The 20,117-nt window shown below is 33.8% G+C and overlaps 2 protein-coding genes across 3 annotated transcripts; both read right to left on the bottom strand.

The window, feature by feature from the left end:
• Nucleotides 1-5,123: 5,123 nt before the first annotated feature.
• Nucleotides 5,124-8,799, bottom strand: LOC147392575 (EIN3-binding F-box protein 1-like). Its single transcript, XM_086455607.1, has 2 exons — nucleotides 8,477-8,799; nucleotides 5,124-7,831 (listed from the first exon to the last, which is right to left on the bottom strand). The coding sequence occupies exons 1-2, from the start codon at nucleotides 8,499-8,501 to the stop codon at nucleotides 5,883-5,885; spliced, it is 1,974 nt and encodes a 657-aa protein (XP_086311733.1). The 5' UTR covers nucleotides 8,502-8,799; the 3' UTR covers nucleotides 5,124-5,882.
• A 5,643-nt stretch (nucleotides 8,800-14,442) lies between these two features.
• LOC147392574 (uncharacterized) lies at nucleotides 14,443-19,592 on the bottom strand. Of its 2 annotated transcripts, none has more exons than XM_086456237.1 (6): nucleotides 19,437-19,592; nucleotides 19,186-19,318; nucleotides 16,280-16,538; nucleotides 14,946-15,036; nucleotides 14,795-14,861; nucleotides 14,443-14,701 (listed from the first exon to the last, which is right to left on the bottom strand). In XM_086456237.1, the coding sequence occupies exons 2-6, from the start codon at nucleotides 19,192-19,194 to the stop codon at nucleotides 14,648-14,650; spliced, it is 480 nt and encodes a 159-aa protein (XP_086312363.1). In that variant the 5' UTR covers nucleotides 19,195-19,318; nucleotides 19,437-19,592; the 3' UTR covers nucleotides 14,443-14,647. The 2 variants fall into 2 exon arrangements, with proteins under 2 accessions (XP_086312363.1, XP_086312362.1); XM_086456236.1 differs by having other exon boundaries at nucleotides 16,280-16,533.
• Between the last annotated feature and the right edge of the window lie 525 nt (nucleotides 19,593-20,117).

The raw sequence follows: 20,117 nt of genomic DNA, 5'->3' as shown, positions 1-20,117 counted from the left end.
GGTGCCTAATGCCTTTCTTATTTCCTAAAATGAAACTCATTATCTAAATCTTAGGTAGATCAATATCCTTTATCCGTACGAGAAGCACTATGAACCAAAAATGAATTTTCGAAGCTATTTTATGGGTACCTATTCACACATTTTCTAAAAAAGACTGATGACAACTCCAAATCCAAGTAGTAAAAGTTTTCGAACTCGAAAATCTCATGTCTATAATCCTCTTAAAAATACAAAATTAGGTTAAACCACTGATTTTGAAAGAAATATTAATTATTCTTTTAGAGAACGACTATTTGCATTCTAACTTTTTCTTATTACACCCCAATTAAAAAAAAGAAAAGTATAGACAATAAAAGTTGGGTTGCCAAGAGAAAGTCTAAAAAGTCTAATTCTTACTATAAACGACTCGTGAAGTTGTTTGAATATGTTGTAATTCTTTGTAATGATGAGGTAATAACTTGAACCAAACTTTTGTAATGGTAGAATGGTGTGCTTTAATCTTTAACTAGGGGTGAAATAATAATCTTAAAAAATTAGAATTTAATAGGTAAAAGTTGGGGTGGCAAAAGCAGCTGTCTTCTTTTGCTAGAAGTGGAAGATAAGAGTATTTAGGTGACATTGAATGAAGAATAAGGGGTGGATCTGATCTAAAGCATCTGTTTGCTTGGGTCACACTTCCCTGACGTGGGTACATCAGATAAAGTCAGTCTTATTAAATGATTTCGAGACTTTGACTCTAATATTTCTTTTCCACCAAAGAAATTGTGGTTGTGATAATAAAATCAAAAATCAAATTGATTACGTGTTCAAAGGCCAATCATTGTTGGCTGGTGGGTGTGAATAGTGTGCCACATGGCACCTAAGAGGGCTCTTGAGTAAACAAACTATCCAATCAATTTTAAGATTTATTCAACAATAAGAGATCAATAAAATGACCTTAAGACCCTATGTTTAAACTCTTTTCAAAATTCTTATTTTTGGAAGAAAAAAAAAAATCATGATTTTCTACTATTTCTTCAAAAGATCATGATCAACAGTTTAAAGATCATTGGTATCTCAAAAACATGATTTTAAAATTTAATATCTCACTTTACATTGCATAATTGCTCAGTTGATTTATCTTTTATAAGTTTATTAGACAAAAGAAATCATTAAATTCACTTAAAATTATCATTAAGACCAATTAAGATTGACTTCGATTGCCAATGATGTGGAGATGTATACAAAATCATAAATTCTTTTCATCGAGATACGAGTGAAAAACATTTATGATTTCTCAAACACCTCCACATCAACAAAATGTAAATCAAGATCAATCTCGAGGTCATTCTAGCACAAATCTATTAATTAATATAATATATATTTTATAAAAAAATAAATTATTACAAAGAGATTTAAGGATATTCGATGTCCAAATCATATTTTTTATATGAAAAATGTTGAAATAACATTGAAATTGGCATCATTTCAGACACTATTGATGTGGATTTGTCTACAATCATAAACGCTTTTCATTGTGATACGAGTGAGAAATATCTATGATCATGCAAACACCAATGTCGCAATGATGTCAATTTCAATGTTACTTCAGCATGACTCTTTTTATATATAAGTATAAATGATAAACATTTTTATTAGAAATTTGAACAACTGATTTGGTAAAGTTCTAAGTAATTTAACCAATATTTTTATGTTTTAAAAATAAGACGAGTAACACAAAAATAGGACGGAAGAGAGAATAAGAGAAAGCTAATATAAAACAATGAGAGACGGCCAATGATCAAAGACAATGATGGCGTCATAGCTCTGATGAGGAATAGTTAGAGAGAGCGCGCGCGCGCGCGAGGGACAAGTCTTATCAGCCTTTCTTTCTTTCTTTCTCTCTTTCATTAACGTACAATATGATCCAAGAGATGATCTGAAAAGTGTTTAGAATCTGGTTCTCACCTATATAAAACAAAACAATAAATAATAAAAGAAAAAGAAAAAAGAGAGAAGATGATTTATTTATGCCCCTCCAGATTTTTGTAATATTTGAGATACCCTTGTGTTTTCAAACCAATGACATGTCCCTTGACTTATGTCTTCTTTGAAAGACTTTTATGCAATGATCAAAATGCTCATCTCCAACCTCTATCAAGGTTTTCAAACCTTGAGGGCATTAAGATCATTTTTTATTTGTATTTATGAATAAAATGAGATCAAGGGGGGGCATTTCATCAATTGAAAAACATAGGGATTATTTGAAAAACTTCTTATATGCTTAGATAAGTGTTTGAAAATAGATGGTTACTGAACTCCTAAACTTAAACGATTGGATATAACCGTCTTGATGTTGTAATACACGTTTAATCGTTGATATTAGTTACAGAGAGCTATAGAAAAAATGGTCTGCAAAGGATTTGTGTCCAAGCAGATATCTAAATCACACACACACACACACACACAAAAAAAGTGGTTTGTATAGTTTGTTTCTTATTGGTGACCTTTTCCCAAAGGGCCATGTGTTTTTTATGATCCTATAAGAGATAAGGGCATAATCACTTAGATGGTTTTATTAGCAATATTGTAATACAATTAGGATTTCAATCTTGTAAGGGACGATTTGAGAAAAAGAGTATTTAGAGATAACTCCCTATGTGTTCAAATTGATGAAAGCCCCCCTTGATCTTGTTCTTCTTTCAAAGACTAATCGAAAATGTCCTAAACGCTCTCTTTTTTGATCGATAATAAAAAAAATCCTTGATTTTCCCCAAAAATCAACTATTTTAAAGCTCTTCATCCTCAACCCCAATTGCTTTATCGAAAACCTTATAATTTTCAGCCTAAAAATTCATTCTCTTCTACCTTCCCAAAAATCTTATCTTATTTTTTAGGTTTAAAAGGTTGAGGGAAAGAGAATCTTCAAATTGAAAAAGAGGTTAAAAAGTTATATCCTTGATGTTGAAGATGACACATTTTTGTATAGAGAAATCAGAGGTTTTTTCGGGAAGGAGATTGAAGTGAGGGCATTCAAATTGGTCTCTCAATGAAGACCAAGGTCAAGAAGTATATCTTCAATTTGAAAAAGCATGGGTATCTCAAATATTTAACAAAATGTGGATGGATATCTCTAAATCAAATGATCTTTTGCTTACAGAAGGACAATTATTTAACATGTGGCGCAAGTCAAAATTAATAGAGAAAAAAGAATAATCATAAACTAACCCTATCTCTGACATACTCTCACCCACTCTTATGGCGTGACATGTGCATAAAATTATATATTTCCTCGCGATACACAATTGCATTTAAATATGTGCAATTGTGTATCCTGGGGAAAAAAATCTATGGTTCTATGTACATGCCACGTCAGGAGAGTAAAGTGAGAGCATGTCAGAGGAGTCAAGAAATCATGACTTGAGAAAAAAATCTCTTTCTGAGCTAGATGTTCCCTATTAAAAAAAATTAATTTCAACACTTTAAATCTTAAATGGATAATTGAGCCTAATGTATTACTACTTACCACATCAATAATCTAACACCACAACCTTCTAGATTTCATGGAAAAAAAAATTATTATTATTTTTTTGAAAATTATATTTTTGAAGTTGTTGAAAATAATTGGCTACTAACATACAAATTTAAAATTAAAATTCAACGGTGAAAAATAACTTTTTAAAGATATATAATTTTTTAAAAACTCATAGAATTTTGCTTTTTTTTTTTTTTTTTTTTTTTTGCTCACAGTCCAATAACCATTTAACATGTGGTGCAAATGACATAAGCAAAAAGAGAGGAAAATTTCTCCTCTCCACGATGTAAAAAAGAAAATTTCCTAATTTGATCACCTTGTGGCATTCAAAAACATGATCCATTTCCACTTGGTTGTAGAGGATAAAATTATACAAATTTTTTATATAAAAATTAAAACCGAAAGAAAAACATTTATTTTTCACCTTTGAATTTATTTTTCAATTCCATGGACTAAGCTGAAGAAAGCATTTTTTTTAATGAGTGTTTCCATAAAATTTAGAAGCATTTGTTGATAGATTGATAATGTGATAATCCATGTGGTCTCAATGACTCATTTTAATATTTTAGATCTTAAAATTGAAATTCTTGGGAGAGAGAAATTTTGGTTTGAATGACGACTTTAGGAAAAAGTCATATTTTAGTGGACTTGAAGATATGTTGACATATTTGATTCCATCATTCGGATTCTAATTTTATTTTAATAGATTTGATTCCATGTTGTTAGGTTTCTCGTGAAGATTGGAACAGGATATCCAAACTCTGTGGTTAAGTCTTCCATATTATACTTTACAATTACAAATAAAAAATAATTCTTTCTTCTACAATTACAAATAATTTCCAATTGAAACAGTAAGATCTAATATGGAAGAGTTTACCACAGACTTGGGATGTTGTGATATCTGTTCCAATCTTCACAAAATACCTAACAACATCATGAAATCAATTAAAAAATAAAATTAGAATCAAATAAATATCTGGAGCGTTATCTTTGAAGTGGTTAAAAAATAATAATTGTTTAACGTTTTTATTTATTTATTATGGATTTGGTGCTTCTTACCTTTGGTTTGATCCAATAGAGGAGACGACAGAGACATATTCAACTGCTCCATCATGACATCACACAGCGAAATTCTTAAAAGAGTTTTAAATTTCTAAATGGTTTTTTTCTTTGAAAATCACTGTCACTATGTCATTGCCCCTAATCAGGATCGAATCTGGGCAATACTTTAAAAGAAACATCTCTACAGTATCCTTCACAAACAATATCAAGATCACGACAGTGAGATGATTCAAGTAATTATCTCCATCTCCTGTTAACATGTGGAAGGATAGGGCAACAAAACAATGAATGTTTACATCTTAAAAATGTTTTAAAAATATTTCAATTAAAACCAGTTTACTTTTTCTCCTTACCAAGCAAGATTTTAAAGTTATGATTCAATTTTAGGCTTAAAACCAAAGCTTAGTTGGTTGACAAATTGCAATACACTTATGAGGGCTTATAAGAGATCTGAACTTGGATTGAATCCTGTTGTTGATGTGTACTATATAAGAGAAAAAATCTGATATCTTACACCATTAAATAAGTCCTTCATAAAACAGAAACATTAACACAAAATACAAATATCCATTCCATTAATACATGACAAAGTTGCAGAGAACAGTTTGAAACAGACGCTTGTAAAAAGGGGCTTGGCAAGAAGAAAAAAAAACAACCACCCAAACAATGGTTGTCACAGCAGAGACAAAGAACCTGCTGCCATTGCCAAACCCAAACAGATATCCCAAGCACCAACATTAGAACTGCCAAACACAACGATGGCCAATAGACAACAAGAACAACAACACGGGGAACCCACGCTAAAGGATAGAGAGAGACCCAGCCATCATGCAAACACTAAGTGCAAACATGCGAAAAGACCAACAATGGGGCGAAAAAACAGACCCAGTAAGGGCTGAAACATACAAAGCATATGCCCAAGCACAAAGTGCAAGGCTTAAAAAAACCAACAAGACCGTATCAGAAAAAGAAAAAAAAAAAAAAAAACCAACTAATGAAACCTTAACCCAAGACCTGGTAACTGTATTCTCAGGGAACAATTGCCGTGAAGAAAGCCTCCTCAAAAAAGCCAAAACACTTAGCAACAACACTCCATGTTAGGAGCACTGTAAAAAAAAAGGAGACAAAAGTAACCAGCCGTAGTCCCTGGAAAACAACCAAGTTCTTGAGAGGTGAGAGGCCAGAAGGCCTGTTTCTGATGGTCCAAAAACACTACCAAATACTGCTATCCATATCAACCAAACCCCATCCTTTGTGTTTGCCTTTCTAATTCCTTCGATGGGGCGTGTCCAATTTCCTTCCCTGTTTAGGAAAGGATGTCACATCTCCACAAATGCTCCATAAGCAACTCAACCGTGCTGCTTGAGATTGAGTTGCAGTGTTGGATATTCAAACCCATTAGGGTCTGACCCAGATTTTCCAAGTACTTCATGCTCTTGTTTGACACTTGAGTGCAACCAGACACAGAGAGGATCTGCAAGTTGAGCAGCTTTGCACAAGACAAAGCTGCAACGCCAAAATCCGTGATTGCGCACTTGGAGACGTCAAGTTCACGAAGCAACGGACATTTATTAGCGATTTCCACCAAGCTTGCATCTGTGATGTTCTTGCAACCATCAAGATTTAGCAATTGAAGGGTTTCACCATGAAGCCTAGCAATGGCTGAAATCAACGCGTCTGTCAGGCTCACGCAGTCACTAAGCTTAACCTTCACCAGCCCAACCTTGCAGGTCTTGAGCAATGGGAGAAATCCGACATCCATAATACCACAAAGCCCACTCAGGTCTATGTCCTGCAGTTGTGGGCACAATTTCCCCACCATAATCAAGCTAGCTGTACCAAAACCTGGACAGTTATGAATGGACAGGGATCGCAGAGATGTGCAGGGAGAGACTGAAGACAATCCCAAACCGATGTCCTTTACCCCCGTACACTTTACAAGGGCAAGTGTCTTTAAGGTTGCAGCACAGTTTGAGAGGACACCGACAACCCCAGATAGAGAGATTCTGTTGCATTTCTCCAGTTGCAAGCACTCAAGAGAAACAACAGTTTTGGCAAAAGCTATCATCCCAATGTCGGATACAAAGGAACACCTACGAAGGCAGAGCTGTTTCAGGTTCGGGAAACCCTTTCCTAATGCTTCAAGACCTATATCCGTTACACCTAGACAAGATGTGATTACAAGAGACTTCAGCTTCTGCAGCCCTTGAGTGTTACCCATAACCCAGAAGCCCCTTTCACTCACATTCTGAAGGCCGGTGAGGACTAGATCAGTAATGGCCACGCCGTAATGCCCTATAACTGCAAGAGACACATCTGTAATGTTCACATTCTGGAGCTTTATCCTCGTCATCGAGTAAGAACTCGCCGATACAAGATTTGCAAATCCTTGATCCCCGATAAGAGGGCAGTCTTTAATAGCTATGGACTGTAGTTTTGGGCAACACCGTCCAATTGCTTGAAGACTCTCATTCCCAATTTTCGAACAAGACTCTATTGTTAAAGCAGTCAGATTAGGGCAGTTCTCAGCAATAGCAACCAAACCCTTATCAGAAATTGAGGGACACTGACAGAGGTCGAGTTTCTCTAACATGGGGCAACCACTAGCAATCTCAGCTAGGCCTTCATCCCCAATCAAAGACACATTCCAGAGAGAAAGTGTCCTAAGTGATGGGCAACCATGGGCAATTGCCGAAAGGCCAACGTTGGTTACCCCGCGAGTACAATTGCTTCCTCGAATCAAAAGCTTACCCAGGCCACCACGGCTACCAGTTCCGACTGCAATAGCAGCAAGTCTGATATCTGTGGTTTTCTTCCCTTCCAAGCACCTCGTAAGGTACCCATCATTCTCAAATTCCTGATTATCATCCTTGAAGATCACTTCATCGCCCTTTGAAGAGGGCACCTTTGCTTCATCAGATTTCAAAAACTGAGTGGTTCCTCCACTACAGAGTTCATCCCTTCGAATACTACTCAGAAGCATAAGCCAACGTTTGGAAACACAAGCGGAGGTGCTCCTATCTTGGCCCTGGGGCAAACGTCTGAAGATCTCAAAGAGACACTCATCTGGAAGAACTTCAATCGATGGTCGTTTCGGCTGCTCAAATACTTCTTTTCTGAAGACGAAAGGAGCACTGATGCGAGACCTCTTGCGAGGAGGGCAGTATAACTCGACGTGAGGAGCAAGAGACAACAACAGGCTCGAATCCTTGGGATTCGAGTACATCGACCCCCTGGAGCAGAAATCATCATCCCCTGAAAATTCAAAAAACCAACAACTAATTCAGCTACAAGTATCCTCAAGTAAATTATGAAGATCACTAAATATAAACACCACAAAAGGCACAAGCTAATCTACGAAAGGTGACTCCTTTTTCCCCTATCAGAAGCCGAACATGAAATTTCCATGAACTGCTCTACAAGATTCAAACCATAGATCGACTAGAAAGAAAGAACATTAAACTCGGCTCTCAACTATTAATCAAACCCCAATTTCATAATACCGTCAATTAAATCTAACCCCGCCACACACACACACACAAAAAAAGCTCAATTAATAAATGAAAATCGAACCAAAAAATAGAAGGACAAAAAAAATTCTTTACAAGGCATCATATCTCTATCAACCGCAAGACCACGAAATTCGAAATAAAAGACATAAAGAAATCTCAAAATCCATCAAAACACATCTGATCTACAAAACGAATGGTAAAATCATAGAGAGGGTGACACGTTATCCTTGTAACTATCCGATCTACTATCAAAACAGTCACGCCACAAGATAAAAGCAGAAAAAACAAATTTCTGTAACTCCAACAGTAAATTTCGACCTCATCACAAACAAAATTCTATAAAAAAAAACTAAAATTGAATAAAAAAATTCAAAAATCCGAAACTTACCACCATAGTTGACGAGCGTCGGCATGATGAGTATGATCTAAAAAATCCTTGGAAGTCGAAAAACCCTCGATCGAGAGCAAAAACCAAAAGATCCAACAAAAACAAGACAGAGAGAATCAAATATAGGTCGTCAACAGCTGGATGCATCACAGAGAACGAACAATCAAGTTCATTGAAACCCTAACAATTAGGGCAAAAAGAGAAGATGAGAAAGAGAAAAGTGTGTGGTGTCCGAAACCCCCAATTCTCCATTCTATCTCCCCTCGGCCTTTTTGTTTTCAAAGTCTCGTCATCAAATACGTATACAGACATGACCCAACTATGTACTGTACACCTGTCCAGTTCCAATTCCAAATGCAATGTATCCATTTCTCCAAAACCGCTTTTCACATCAATACCACTTTCCAAAACCGAACACAAGAAATAAAACCGCTTTTTAGTTGATGTTCTGTTTTACACGTCATTTCCACCTACATAATACCGGAAACCGGACACAGAAAATGAAAACCGCTTTTTAGGTTCTTTCCTCGTTGGTTTTCATTTATTACTACTTTGGCCTAACTGCCTAATTAATGGTTCGTGAATGAGGCTTGGCAGTTTTTCTTGGCGGGAAAACCATTATTTTTTCGGTGTAATATTTTTTTTTTTCTTTCATTTTATAAACATTTTTTTTATTTTTTATTTTTAATGGCCCTTTGAGCTGGTGAGATCATGATTTAAGTTGTTGAAATCAACCTCTCTTCTCTTCCAATAATTGAGATAACCTTTTACAACATTGAGATTAAAGATTGTGAATTGTTGATGTTTGAATATGAATCATTGAAATTGTCGAGATTTAACTTGTTATAATTGTCCATCTAGACATTTCGATATTAATCGTCAACATTGAAAATTTTGCATTGCTGATTTCGACAATTTGGATCTTGATCTCTATTATATGAGTTAGGATATTAAGAAAGAAAGATTTTATTAATGGTGTGCTAAGATATCTTTTCAAACCTCTGAGTGCACGTTTCTCTAGATTGAGATTATCTCCTACAAGTGGGTCCATATATATATATATAGAGAGAGAGAGAGAGGGTCCCTTTCAACAACAAACATTTTGGCAAAACATTTTGGCAAAACATTTTTCAAAACATGGGTTATAGGTTTTGGAATGGGCTGATTTTTGGTGAGAATGATCTCTACGGTGAGGAGATCATCCTCACCAAAAATCAGCTCATTCCGAAACTTCTAACCCATGTAAGACAAAACGCGTTTGTTAAAGTGTGTGGTAAAACTTAGGGTGCCGAACGGGACCCTATATATATATATAGGGTCCCTTTCAGCTACAAACATTTTGGCAAAACATTTTTCAAAACATGGGTTAGAGGTTTTGGAATGGGCTGATTTTTGATGAGCATGATCTCTATGGTGAGGAGATCATCCTCATCAAAAATCAGCCCATTCCAAAACTTCTAGCCCCATGTTTACAAGTTGAAAAATCGTGGACCGTCCATTTTTTGTAAATCAATTTTGATGGGGTTAGAAGTTTTGGAACGAGCTGATTTTTGGTGAGGATGATCTCCTCACCATAGAGATCATCCTCACCAAAAATCAGCTCATTCCGAAACTTCTAACCCATGTAAGACAAAACGCGTTTGTTAAAGTGTGTGGTAAAACTTAGGGTGCCGAACGGGACCCTATATATATATATAGGGTCCCTTTCAGCTACAAACATTTTGGCAAAACATTTTTCAAAACATGGGTTAGAGGTTTTGGAATGGGCTGATTTTTGATGAGCATGATCTCTATGGTGAGGAGATCATCCTCATCAAAAATCAGCCCATTCCAAAACTTCTAACCCCATGTTTACAAGTTGGGAAATCGTGGACCGTCCATTTTTTGTAAGCCATTTTTGATGGGGTTAGAAGTTTTGGAATGGGCTGATTTTTGGTGATGATGATCTCCTCACCGTAGAGATCATCCTCACCAAAAATCAGCCCATTCCAAAACCTCTAACCCATATTTTGAAAAATGTTTTGCCAAAATGTTTGTTGCTGAACATTTCCCATATATATATATATATTTTATAATCGGGTATGCCCTAAAGACAATTGATCGGGCTATATATTTTTATTATTTTTTCATTCTATAGGATTTATGTCAAAAAAAAATTTAAGAATATTTAACTGAAAATATTTCTTCAAACTAGAGCTGCAATCGATTTACGGCGGAGATGGCCAAATCATCTCAGTTAACTTTTTCGTAATTTATCTTTGATATATATATATATATATTATATATATATATATATATATATATTAGAATATTCTTAGATTTTTTGGAATGTCTATTTTATATGTAGCTTCGTATGGTCCGTCTAATTATCATCTTATAATATTATTATTTTTAATTTGATACTTTGGAAAAAAACACAAACTATACTCTAATTATTAAATAAAAACACTAGTCATGCTAATATTTTAGTGGCTTGAAGGTGCCAAACTTGCTTTAGCCATGAGGGTCAAAATCATAACTTTGGATGCCAAACCTATCTTTACCTACTAATTACAAACCACTAACTTATTCGCTTATTTAAAAAAAAAAAAAATCAAATGTGTAAATATCGCACAATCGGATAATCAAGATAATTGAGGGATCAATGGATTTTTATTGGTATGATCCTAAGCGAATGAAACTGATCAAGAAACTTCTTAAAAACAAGCAAAGGACTAGACATATAAAAGGGGTACGAAAATAAACACTTTTCGCCTTTGGATTATGATTATAAGTCTAACTTGAGTATAATAGATTTTTGGTAGGTATCACACTAATGATGAAAAGCGAGGAAAAAGTTTGATGTAACTTTGGTTGCATCCAAGATCTCGAGGTATCAAATTGACAAAAAAAAAAAAATCTCCCACACAATGATCTTTACCAAAATCTCATCATGGGAAAGAAATATTTTAAAATTTTGTAATTTTAAAATGATACAAAAATCAATGATTCTTTGAAAGATCTTGATTCTATTTGGACCAAACCAACTTTATTACAAAATTCTTTGAATAATTGATTTGGTTCTATTTTTAAAAGCATTTGTCCAAGTTACTTATCTTTACTATTATAATGAAAGAAGGCAGAGTAAAAGTGGCTCGAAAACAAAATTTGAAAAATCAAATTGCCCTCACATTTTCATTTAATTTGATTAACATGAAAGTCATTTTCATCAAAATGTATAAAAATTATAACCGAGCAACTCTTAGATTCGTGTTAGATAAGTATTTGTATTTTAAAATTACAAAATTATCTTTGTATTTCTCTTAAATAATATTTTAATTTATTAAAAATCATTATAAAATAACCCTAAGGGGTGGCACAATGGCAATTTCGAATCCAATAAGTGATGAGAGTCGTTGGTTTTGAGTTCAATACTCAGTTGAGCAATATTTCCTCGGGGCCACCTGCAAGGGTGCACTTCACTTATCCGGTGCGTGTGATGTACAAGTACTGCACGTGTCTGGGGGAGGGATCCAAATGCCTTTGCTTTAACCTTAGCTCTTCTAGTCCCCCAAGTCGAACGTAAGTTCGGACACTCCTATCATAAAAAAATCATTATAAAATAAAATTATAATCACAGTAATCCTATTGTTAGTTTTGACAAAAATGACCTTTTATGATGTTACTATCTTCAAAATCACATCAATTGATATTTTAAATTACAAATATATCTTAATAAATTAAATTTAAAATTGTAATAATAATTGCAATCATGTATAAATCCTAATTTTTTTTAATAAATGTGCATTTGCATATGCCACTATAATTCCATATTGGATATTTATGCCACTATAACCATAAGAACTATATTTTATCGGTTCCGATTTCGAATCTAAAATAAGTGGAATCAGAATCGAAACCGTAAAAAATCACAGGTACCCATCAGTTCTTGTTCTCAACAATCAAATGAGAAAAATTATTTCTAAATCATTATATAAAAAAAATTCCTTCTAAAAAATAATATATTATTTGTAAAGTATCAACTTAATAACAATTTATTCCACAAAAAAATATGATTTAATGACTTTTATTTTCAAAAATTAAAATTTATCTCCTTTACAAATAATAAATTTAAAAAGAAATGATCCATTTTAAACTCAAATATGTAGATTATATGAAATTTGAAGAAATTTTTATCATATATGTTAATTTTAAAATATAAGATAACTTTTAATCATGTATAATGTAAAATTAAATGACAAAATAAATCGGTTCCGGGTCCCATCGGGTATCTATCGGATAGAACTTAATAATTTTGATTCTTATTAATTCGTTTTCATATTAAATCTGACTCTAATCGATTTGAATAAAAAGATAATTGAAATTAAAATTTTCGATTTCAGTTGGGGATAAATGGGTACCCATTGACACGCTAGAGAGGATAACATGCGCATTACTTGTGGAGAGAGTGAGGCCAACGATGCACTTCAAATAAACACGCATTTGGTAGAGAATATCGACTTAAAAGTTGAAAAGCAGTAAATTGCACATTTTTCACATTAATAGCCAGACATTGATTTGACAATGGACCACGATATATGTGGACTCATAGAAAACGATTGTACAAAAAAAAATCAAATCTAAATTTTTTTCCTACAGATATGTGCATGTTATCAGTATTTTTATCTTATCTCGATAATTTGATTTTGTGTTACAATAGTTAAGATTTTATGAGAGTATCAGTGGGTTGTGTGTTCAATACCCAGTATGAGCAATATTTCCTCGGGGCCATTCGTGAGGGTGTTCCCTCACTTACCTAGTACGTGTAATGTGTGGGCGTTGTAGGTTCCCCAGTAGAAGGTCCCATAAGCCTTCGTTTTGATCCTAGCTTGTTCGATCCCCCTAGTCCAACGTAAGTCCGAACATCCCGTTATTAAAAAAAATAATACTAATAAAGATTACATATTTTTATAATATTCAATTTCCATGAGTCCACATAACTCATCATATAATAATAGTTAGATTAATTAAATCAGAGAATGCCCCACGAAATGCACAAATTCCTCAAGTAGTGGTACCGGTAGTTGTTTGTTTTCTTATAACTAAATACAATTTTTTGCATAATAAGAGCTTTGGAATAAGGAATTATTAAGAGTATCAATGTATAGATAAAATATAACTATACTATTTATACATGGGAAGTGAAGGCGTTAAAGAGAGTCAAAACATTTTTCAATATATGAGTTAGAAGTTTCGGAATGAGCTGAATTTTTGTGAAGATGATCTCCTCACTATAAAGATCATCCTCACAAAAAATCAATTTATTCTAAGACTTCTAAGTTCTAACTTATATATTGAAAAATGTTTGACTCTTTCTATGGCCTCCAAACACTCCCCTTTATATATATAATCACTCTAGTAAACAATAAAAATCATAAAAATACTATAATTTTATTTTATATTATTATTTTTATCATCGTCAAAGTCTTTCCAAATGTTGAGCCTTCCATGCACTTTGGGTCTTCCAGCTTTTTGAGTACCCTTGACTTGATCTCTCTTTTAATTGAGACTCTAATCTTGGTATCTTGGACTCCTAACCCATCTCGCACAACTAACTTTGTTTACATCTATAGGAGGATTCAATTTATTTACCAAAAAAAAAAAAAGAATTTGAGTATCAAGGAACAAAAGAGTTTTGGTTAAAAGACCACCTAAAAAATCGATCAATTTTTTTTCATTCCCAAGGAGAGCATATCTTACCCATAATGATATGGAACAATAGTATCAGATTAGATAGACAAATGAACCCAATTATTTCAAACGCTCAGGATACCCCTTTTTTTAACTGCTAGGGTCCATATCTTAGTTCAAGATCCTTCTGACAGGAATCAAAGAATTAATAGAACTGTTCTGCCCACAAAGAGTTATTTATGTGTTGTTTTTTGCCAAACCCAACATTCAGCACCATAAAATTTCAAGAATGGTCATTGAAGAGATGATGAGATGGATGATATAATATGTCAATATAAATATTGATACAAGAACACTTTCCATTGTTTAATCTGTTTTCGATATAAAAACCTTTTAAAGTTTCAACAGCAATCGGTCACTCTTCATCCCGAAATTTAAAAAAAAAAAAAAATTTAAGAAATAAAAAAACATTTTAGATGTTCTCCAGGTGGTTTCTCTTGCTTAATCATACATCCCCTCCTGTTCCCAAACATCTACAAGAAAATCTACCATTTCCTGCAATTTGGAAAAATACACGTTACAGGAAACAGAAACCAGAAAATGACGGTAATATTGTCCTAACCATCAAAGTCGGGAAAGCGGACTTACAGAGAGAGGGATGGGCTGTGAAAATGGCTTATTACTCCCAAGTAAGCTCTCATACGTTGCATTCCAACTGCAAAGGACAGTAAGTGCTTTGGTCAAAACATGTTTTCTTGAATAAACAAGCAGGTACACGCCTGAAGTAAGATCTACGCACCTTAATCTGGGTTCCCGATCCTTTTGTGCCCGATTCTCAGACTTTTTATTTCCAATCCACTGCTGCCTAGTTTGATTCCAAAGAAGAAGACCTGCAACCCACAGAGATCTAAATCAGTGTCACCTAGGGACATGACATGATGCTAAATTGTCTAGGTTTCCACATGTGCAATGTGCTGATATACAAATTATAAAAACTTCAAAATGAGTGCTCTGCTCCCTATATTTTCTCCTTTTAAAACTAAATTGTCATGTTCCAAGAACGTTTTCCATTTTCCATCATTTTTTTGTAAAGCTCAAACTTTAAAACTGTATGCCTATTTGCAATAAAAAGATAGATCCAACCGAAAAATACAACCTATATGTTTCCAATGATATTCATTATGAATACATAGACATTGCTCTAGGTAAAGTGGAAAGAATATTATGATACCAAATGCAAAGAATACAATGTGATAAACATAATAACAAGAAGAACAACATCACAAGGTGGATGACAGGAAGCCATCATCCTCCAAGTCTTATCCCAAAAATTTGGGGATAGCAGAACAAATCTTGTTCCTCCATACAATTCTATCTAAAGTCATGTCTTTTGTTAATTCTAGCGTTCATATCCACGCTCACTACCTCAACCCATGCCATTTTCTGTATTTCTCTTGCTCTTTAGAATCTTCAACTTGCACATTCCTTGTAAATGGAACTAGCACTACATTTTCTAAAATGAGTTTGAACTCCAATTTTATCTTCCAAAATTTTCCACCCATCCATTTTCAACATCCTCATCTCTTTTACGTATCAATATATGCACATACTGCTTCTTGATTGCAAAACATTAAACTCCCTAAAACATTATAAAATTTCCCTTTTAGTTTGATTGGCATTGGTCAGTAACATAGCACGCCATAAGCACATCTCCAGATTAACCATTGACTTCTGATTTTGTTGACACCATCCTCCTCAGTCTCTCCATTCTTGTTGATGTGCTGGTGAATACTGGCCAAAAAACACCTCCACATACCATCCCATCCTTCCCAGCCTAGAAGTGATGCACACAGGACATGAAAACACAGGTGCTAGGGATACAAATAACACAAAAGCAAACAAAAACACAGTCAGATGATCACAACCATCCATGTGATAAGCGCTGCTTAAAATTTCTGCAATATGCAACAGCCCAAGGTAAACCAATTTACGAATTTGAGGATGATAGAAGTTGATTGGACCCACCAAATGCCAACTCACAATCATTACTCATGCACATGTACAGTATATGAACACACTGAACCTAATATTTATCAGTAATAAGAAAGGAGTAGTTAACAAATTTAAACTTGCCATGATTAACAAATTCAGGAGGGTTGCTTGTGCTGCTAGCTCCACTGGCTGGATCAGTTCGATTCGATGTGCTGATTGATGAGATACTTCTTTGAGACTGAACTGCACTGTTGTCCATCTCACACGTGCTTGTGCTCCAGAAATCCTCTGATATGCTGGGTTTCTTCACTGCCGGGCCTTTAATTCTCAGCCCCTTAGATTGTTCATCCACTGAAATAATCAGTGAGGGCTTAGTACAGCATCCAAAACAACCTCTGCTCTGTTACAAATCAGGTTTAACCACAGAAACGATTAGGACCAGCAAACCAATAACCATTGCTTGAGATAAGTACTACTAATATCAGTGAGCCAACTACAACAAAACACATGTATACTAATAAGAAAATGGTTTTTTCCACAAACCCAACAAAGCTGTCTTTGAAAGTGCATGCAAGAGTTAAATAAATAGATAAATACAAATGACAAAGTTACTTCAGGTTACAAATGTTACAATTATTATGATCAGAATGATGATGTAAATCTTTCTATTACTTATAATAGGGAGACTAACATTTGGACAAGAAGGATTGATGGCCATGAACACCAGATGCATACACGCCTATGATGGTTAAGGGTTTCAACTAGCGAACTACCAAGACATTATAATCTTTAACATTTGGAACAGAAGAGGGGCCATGTTTCACAGTTCCCTATTTATGAAACATCGCTGTAAGGTTGGCCATAGTTAGTTTACTTTTGGATTATTCGGTTCATTAACTCGGACAATGAATGTCTAACAGTCACGGCAAACAGTTTACAACTTTATCCAAAGCACATTGATCGGATAGGTATAATAATTTAATTGAGGAAAACTTCTTAGACGATGATGTGTTAACCACGAGATGCCATTTACAAACCAGATCAATGAAATATCTGAATTCAAGAAATAAGGTAGAGGGGTAAGGGTCTAGGGACATAAATCCAAAAGTATCTTTAAAAAAATCTAATCTGAACTGTTGGTTCGGCTGGAATGGCCTGAATTATGTCACAGTATGAATCGCACCACAAATTATTACAGAACATACTAAACTGTGTTTTGAATCGACGAACCCTTGTCAACAGAACCATATACCTATGATTTATACAATAAAACCAAAAAAAGGAAAGAAAAACTGAATGAACATCATAATATTTTCTTTTCTGGAAAAGCAATATAAGTGAAAATAAAAATTACATATACATGGGCAGACATCATATGAAATGAATCAAATCCAACATTTTACATTAATTTTAGTCAATTATGATACTTCATTTAGAAAATAATCCCAACTTGTACAATAAAGAAATCGTCCATAGTATCTTCATAAACATTCTACTCATCTCTGATCAACCTTACAATAAACCAGATTCTAAAACCATTAACAATCATTAACCTTACATCATTTTCATTTTAAAAGAATCACGTAACTGATGCAGGATGGTGAGGGGAGCAAAGAAATTTGGTGAAATAGGGAATTTGATTTAGGATTTGGGTAGGATAGGCGAAAATAAGGGGTTAGGAAATTTGGTTTAGGATTGAGTTAATGATTTGGGTAGGATAGGGTAATTTGATTATGACCTTTTGCAAGTATGGCCACAACCCCAATGACCAAAAATACAAGGTTAGATGAAAATGATTAAGGGTTAAGGTTCGTAGGATAAGGAAAAGATTAAGGGTTAAAATTTGGAAAAGAAATTAATGAAATAAAGGTTAAAGAACATGGGGAAGGATTAAGGGCTGAGGTTTATTGGTTACAAGAATCCAAGAGTGGAGTTTCAAGAATCAAGAATTTTAGAAAATTAAGAACAAGGAACTAAAAGAAAATCATGAAAAACAAAAAATAAAAATAAAAATAAAGATTAAAAGAAAATAATATTATATTGGACTCACACCAAAATGGAGTCACACCAGCTTTCTTTTTATTCATTATTCTTTTTATTTTCAAGAAACCCTAATACAATCTATATATAAAGAAAATCTAAGAATCCTAATCAAACTAAAACACCAAATAAATAACCTAATTTTTCTATTTTTCTCTCTTCTAATTTTTCAACCCTAATAAACTTAAATTAAAGATAAACTAAAATTATTAAACTGCCCACAAATATTATACTAAGACCATGGGCCAATAAAACATCAAAATAAACCCAATAAACACAAAATTAAAGTCCTAAAACAGAAATTTAAATAAAAAATAAAATCTACTCTTCAAGATTTGATGTCCCCATCAGTAATCCATGCATGTTTTATCAAATAGAAGACTGGCTTAATCATGAAGGATTATTTTTATGTGCCTTAAATTCAATAGAATTTGATTAACAAGTTGAACAATCTTAGTAACACTATCTGAAAAGGAAGATTATATTGTAAACTAATATAAATTTCCACACATGTTGCATATAATTCACAAAAGGAGCGAATAGGAACACATTATGATTAACAGAAGAGATGGCTTTGGACACAATTTAATAAGCCCTACAGATTTGTCAGATTTCTTCCAAAAGCAACTGATTCCCATTTTGCGTCAACAAAAAGCCTTTCAATTCGAAAATCCAATTGCCCTGTAAATCACACCAAACCCTAAAAATGACCCACCGTACTTCTCTCAAAAACAATTATTCTCCATTTGCATCAACAAAGAGACTTTAAAGTCGAAATCTTTCAAATAATCTAATGCCCCAAGGAAGGAATTTTCAACAGAAACCCATAGACTCTCTGTTTTGTTATCCAATCTTGCTTAACAAGCAAAATAATAGATTCCAATCCAAGACAAGAATACTTAAACAGAAACACCACCAACAACAACAAAATCTAAATAAAATAAAATAAAAACAGCCCTGAAACCTTCCAGAATCTCTCGATCTATGAAGGAAATTCAACTACTCACCCCATGCATGCGAGAATCTGATTAACAAAAGCTCTGACAGATCTGCCGAGTAACATTTATCTCAAAAATCCAACATCAAAGTACAGATCTCCACCTTGAAACATCGATTCCAGGAAGAAAAGAGCTCAAAAAACTGCCATTCGAAGAGAGGGAGAACAAAAAAAAAATAATCTGAGCTCCATCAATCGATAGATGAAACATGTGTAAATCATCATCAAATAGATTTCTAGGGTTAGGGTTTCGAAACTAACCTTTGAAACTCCATCAACGTTTAGATCTCTCTCTCTCTCTCTCTAATTCCTGAAATCGACCGCCCTTTGGTAGAGAGAGAGAGAGAAACCAAAGGGCTCTCCTACAGTACTTCTGCTGTAATAATTATTGAGGGAGAGAATTAATAAATTAAGGAATTGTTATTTATAGGATTATTATTACTATTGTCAGATATGACAAAATTTATTTACGAACTAAAATAGTTCTGACAATAGTAAAATAGACTTGAAAATAGAAGAGAATCCTCGGGATTGAAAACTGTTCTTCGAGCTTCGCAACATCTAATAAGGGTTTATCTTTTATGGTCCAAATTTTTTGACATTATTCTTTTTTGACCTGAATTATCTATTCTTCCATTATAAAAAGGTATTTCTTTATTCTATATTCTATGATAAGGTGTAAATATGAGGGAAAATTACTTAAAAAACCCTCATGGAAAGACTTCCTTCTAAATAGTTTCTAAGTTTTCAACGATTGCTTAATAAGATATTTAGTATTTTTTTTTTCTAAATGGTCATTGGACCTCGTCTCCCACATTTCTTACTACTGAATGTCCTAATTATTCGATCACATTGTTTTCATCCAAAAATTAAAATTTTAATATCTTAATCGAATTTCGAAGATTCCATTCCATCATAAAGAATTTAAGAAAAAAGAAAAAA

Source organism: Akebia trifoliata, chromosome 10 (genome assembly GCF_017979445.1).
Source record: "Akebia trifoliata isolate Shusen 1 chromosome 10, ASM1797944v1, whole genome shotgun sequence".
Lineage (NCBI taxonomy): Eukaryota > Viridiplantae > Streptophyta > Magnoliopsida > Ranunculales > Lardizabalaceae > Akebia > Akebia trifoliata.
This window is presented reverse-complemented; position numbering and strand designations above follow the sequence as displayed.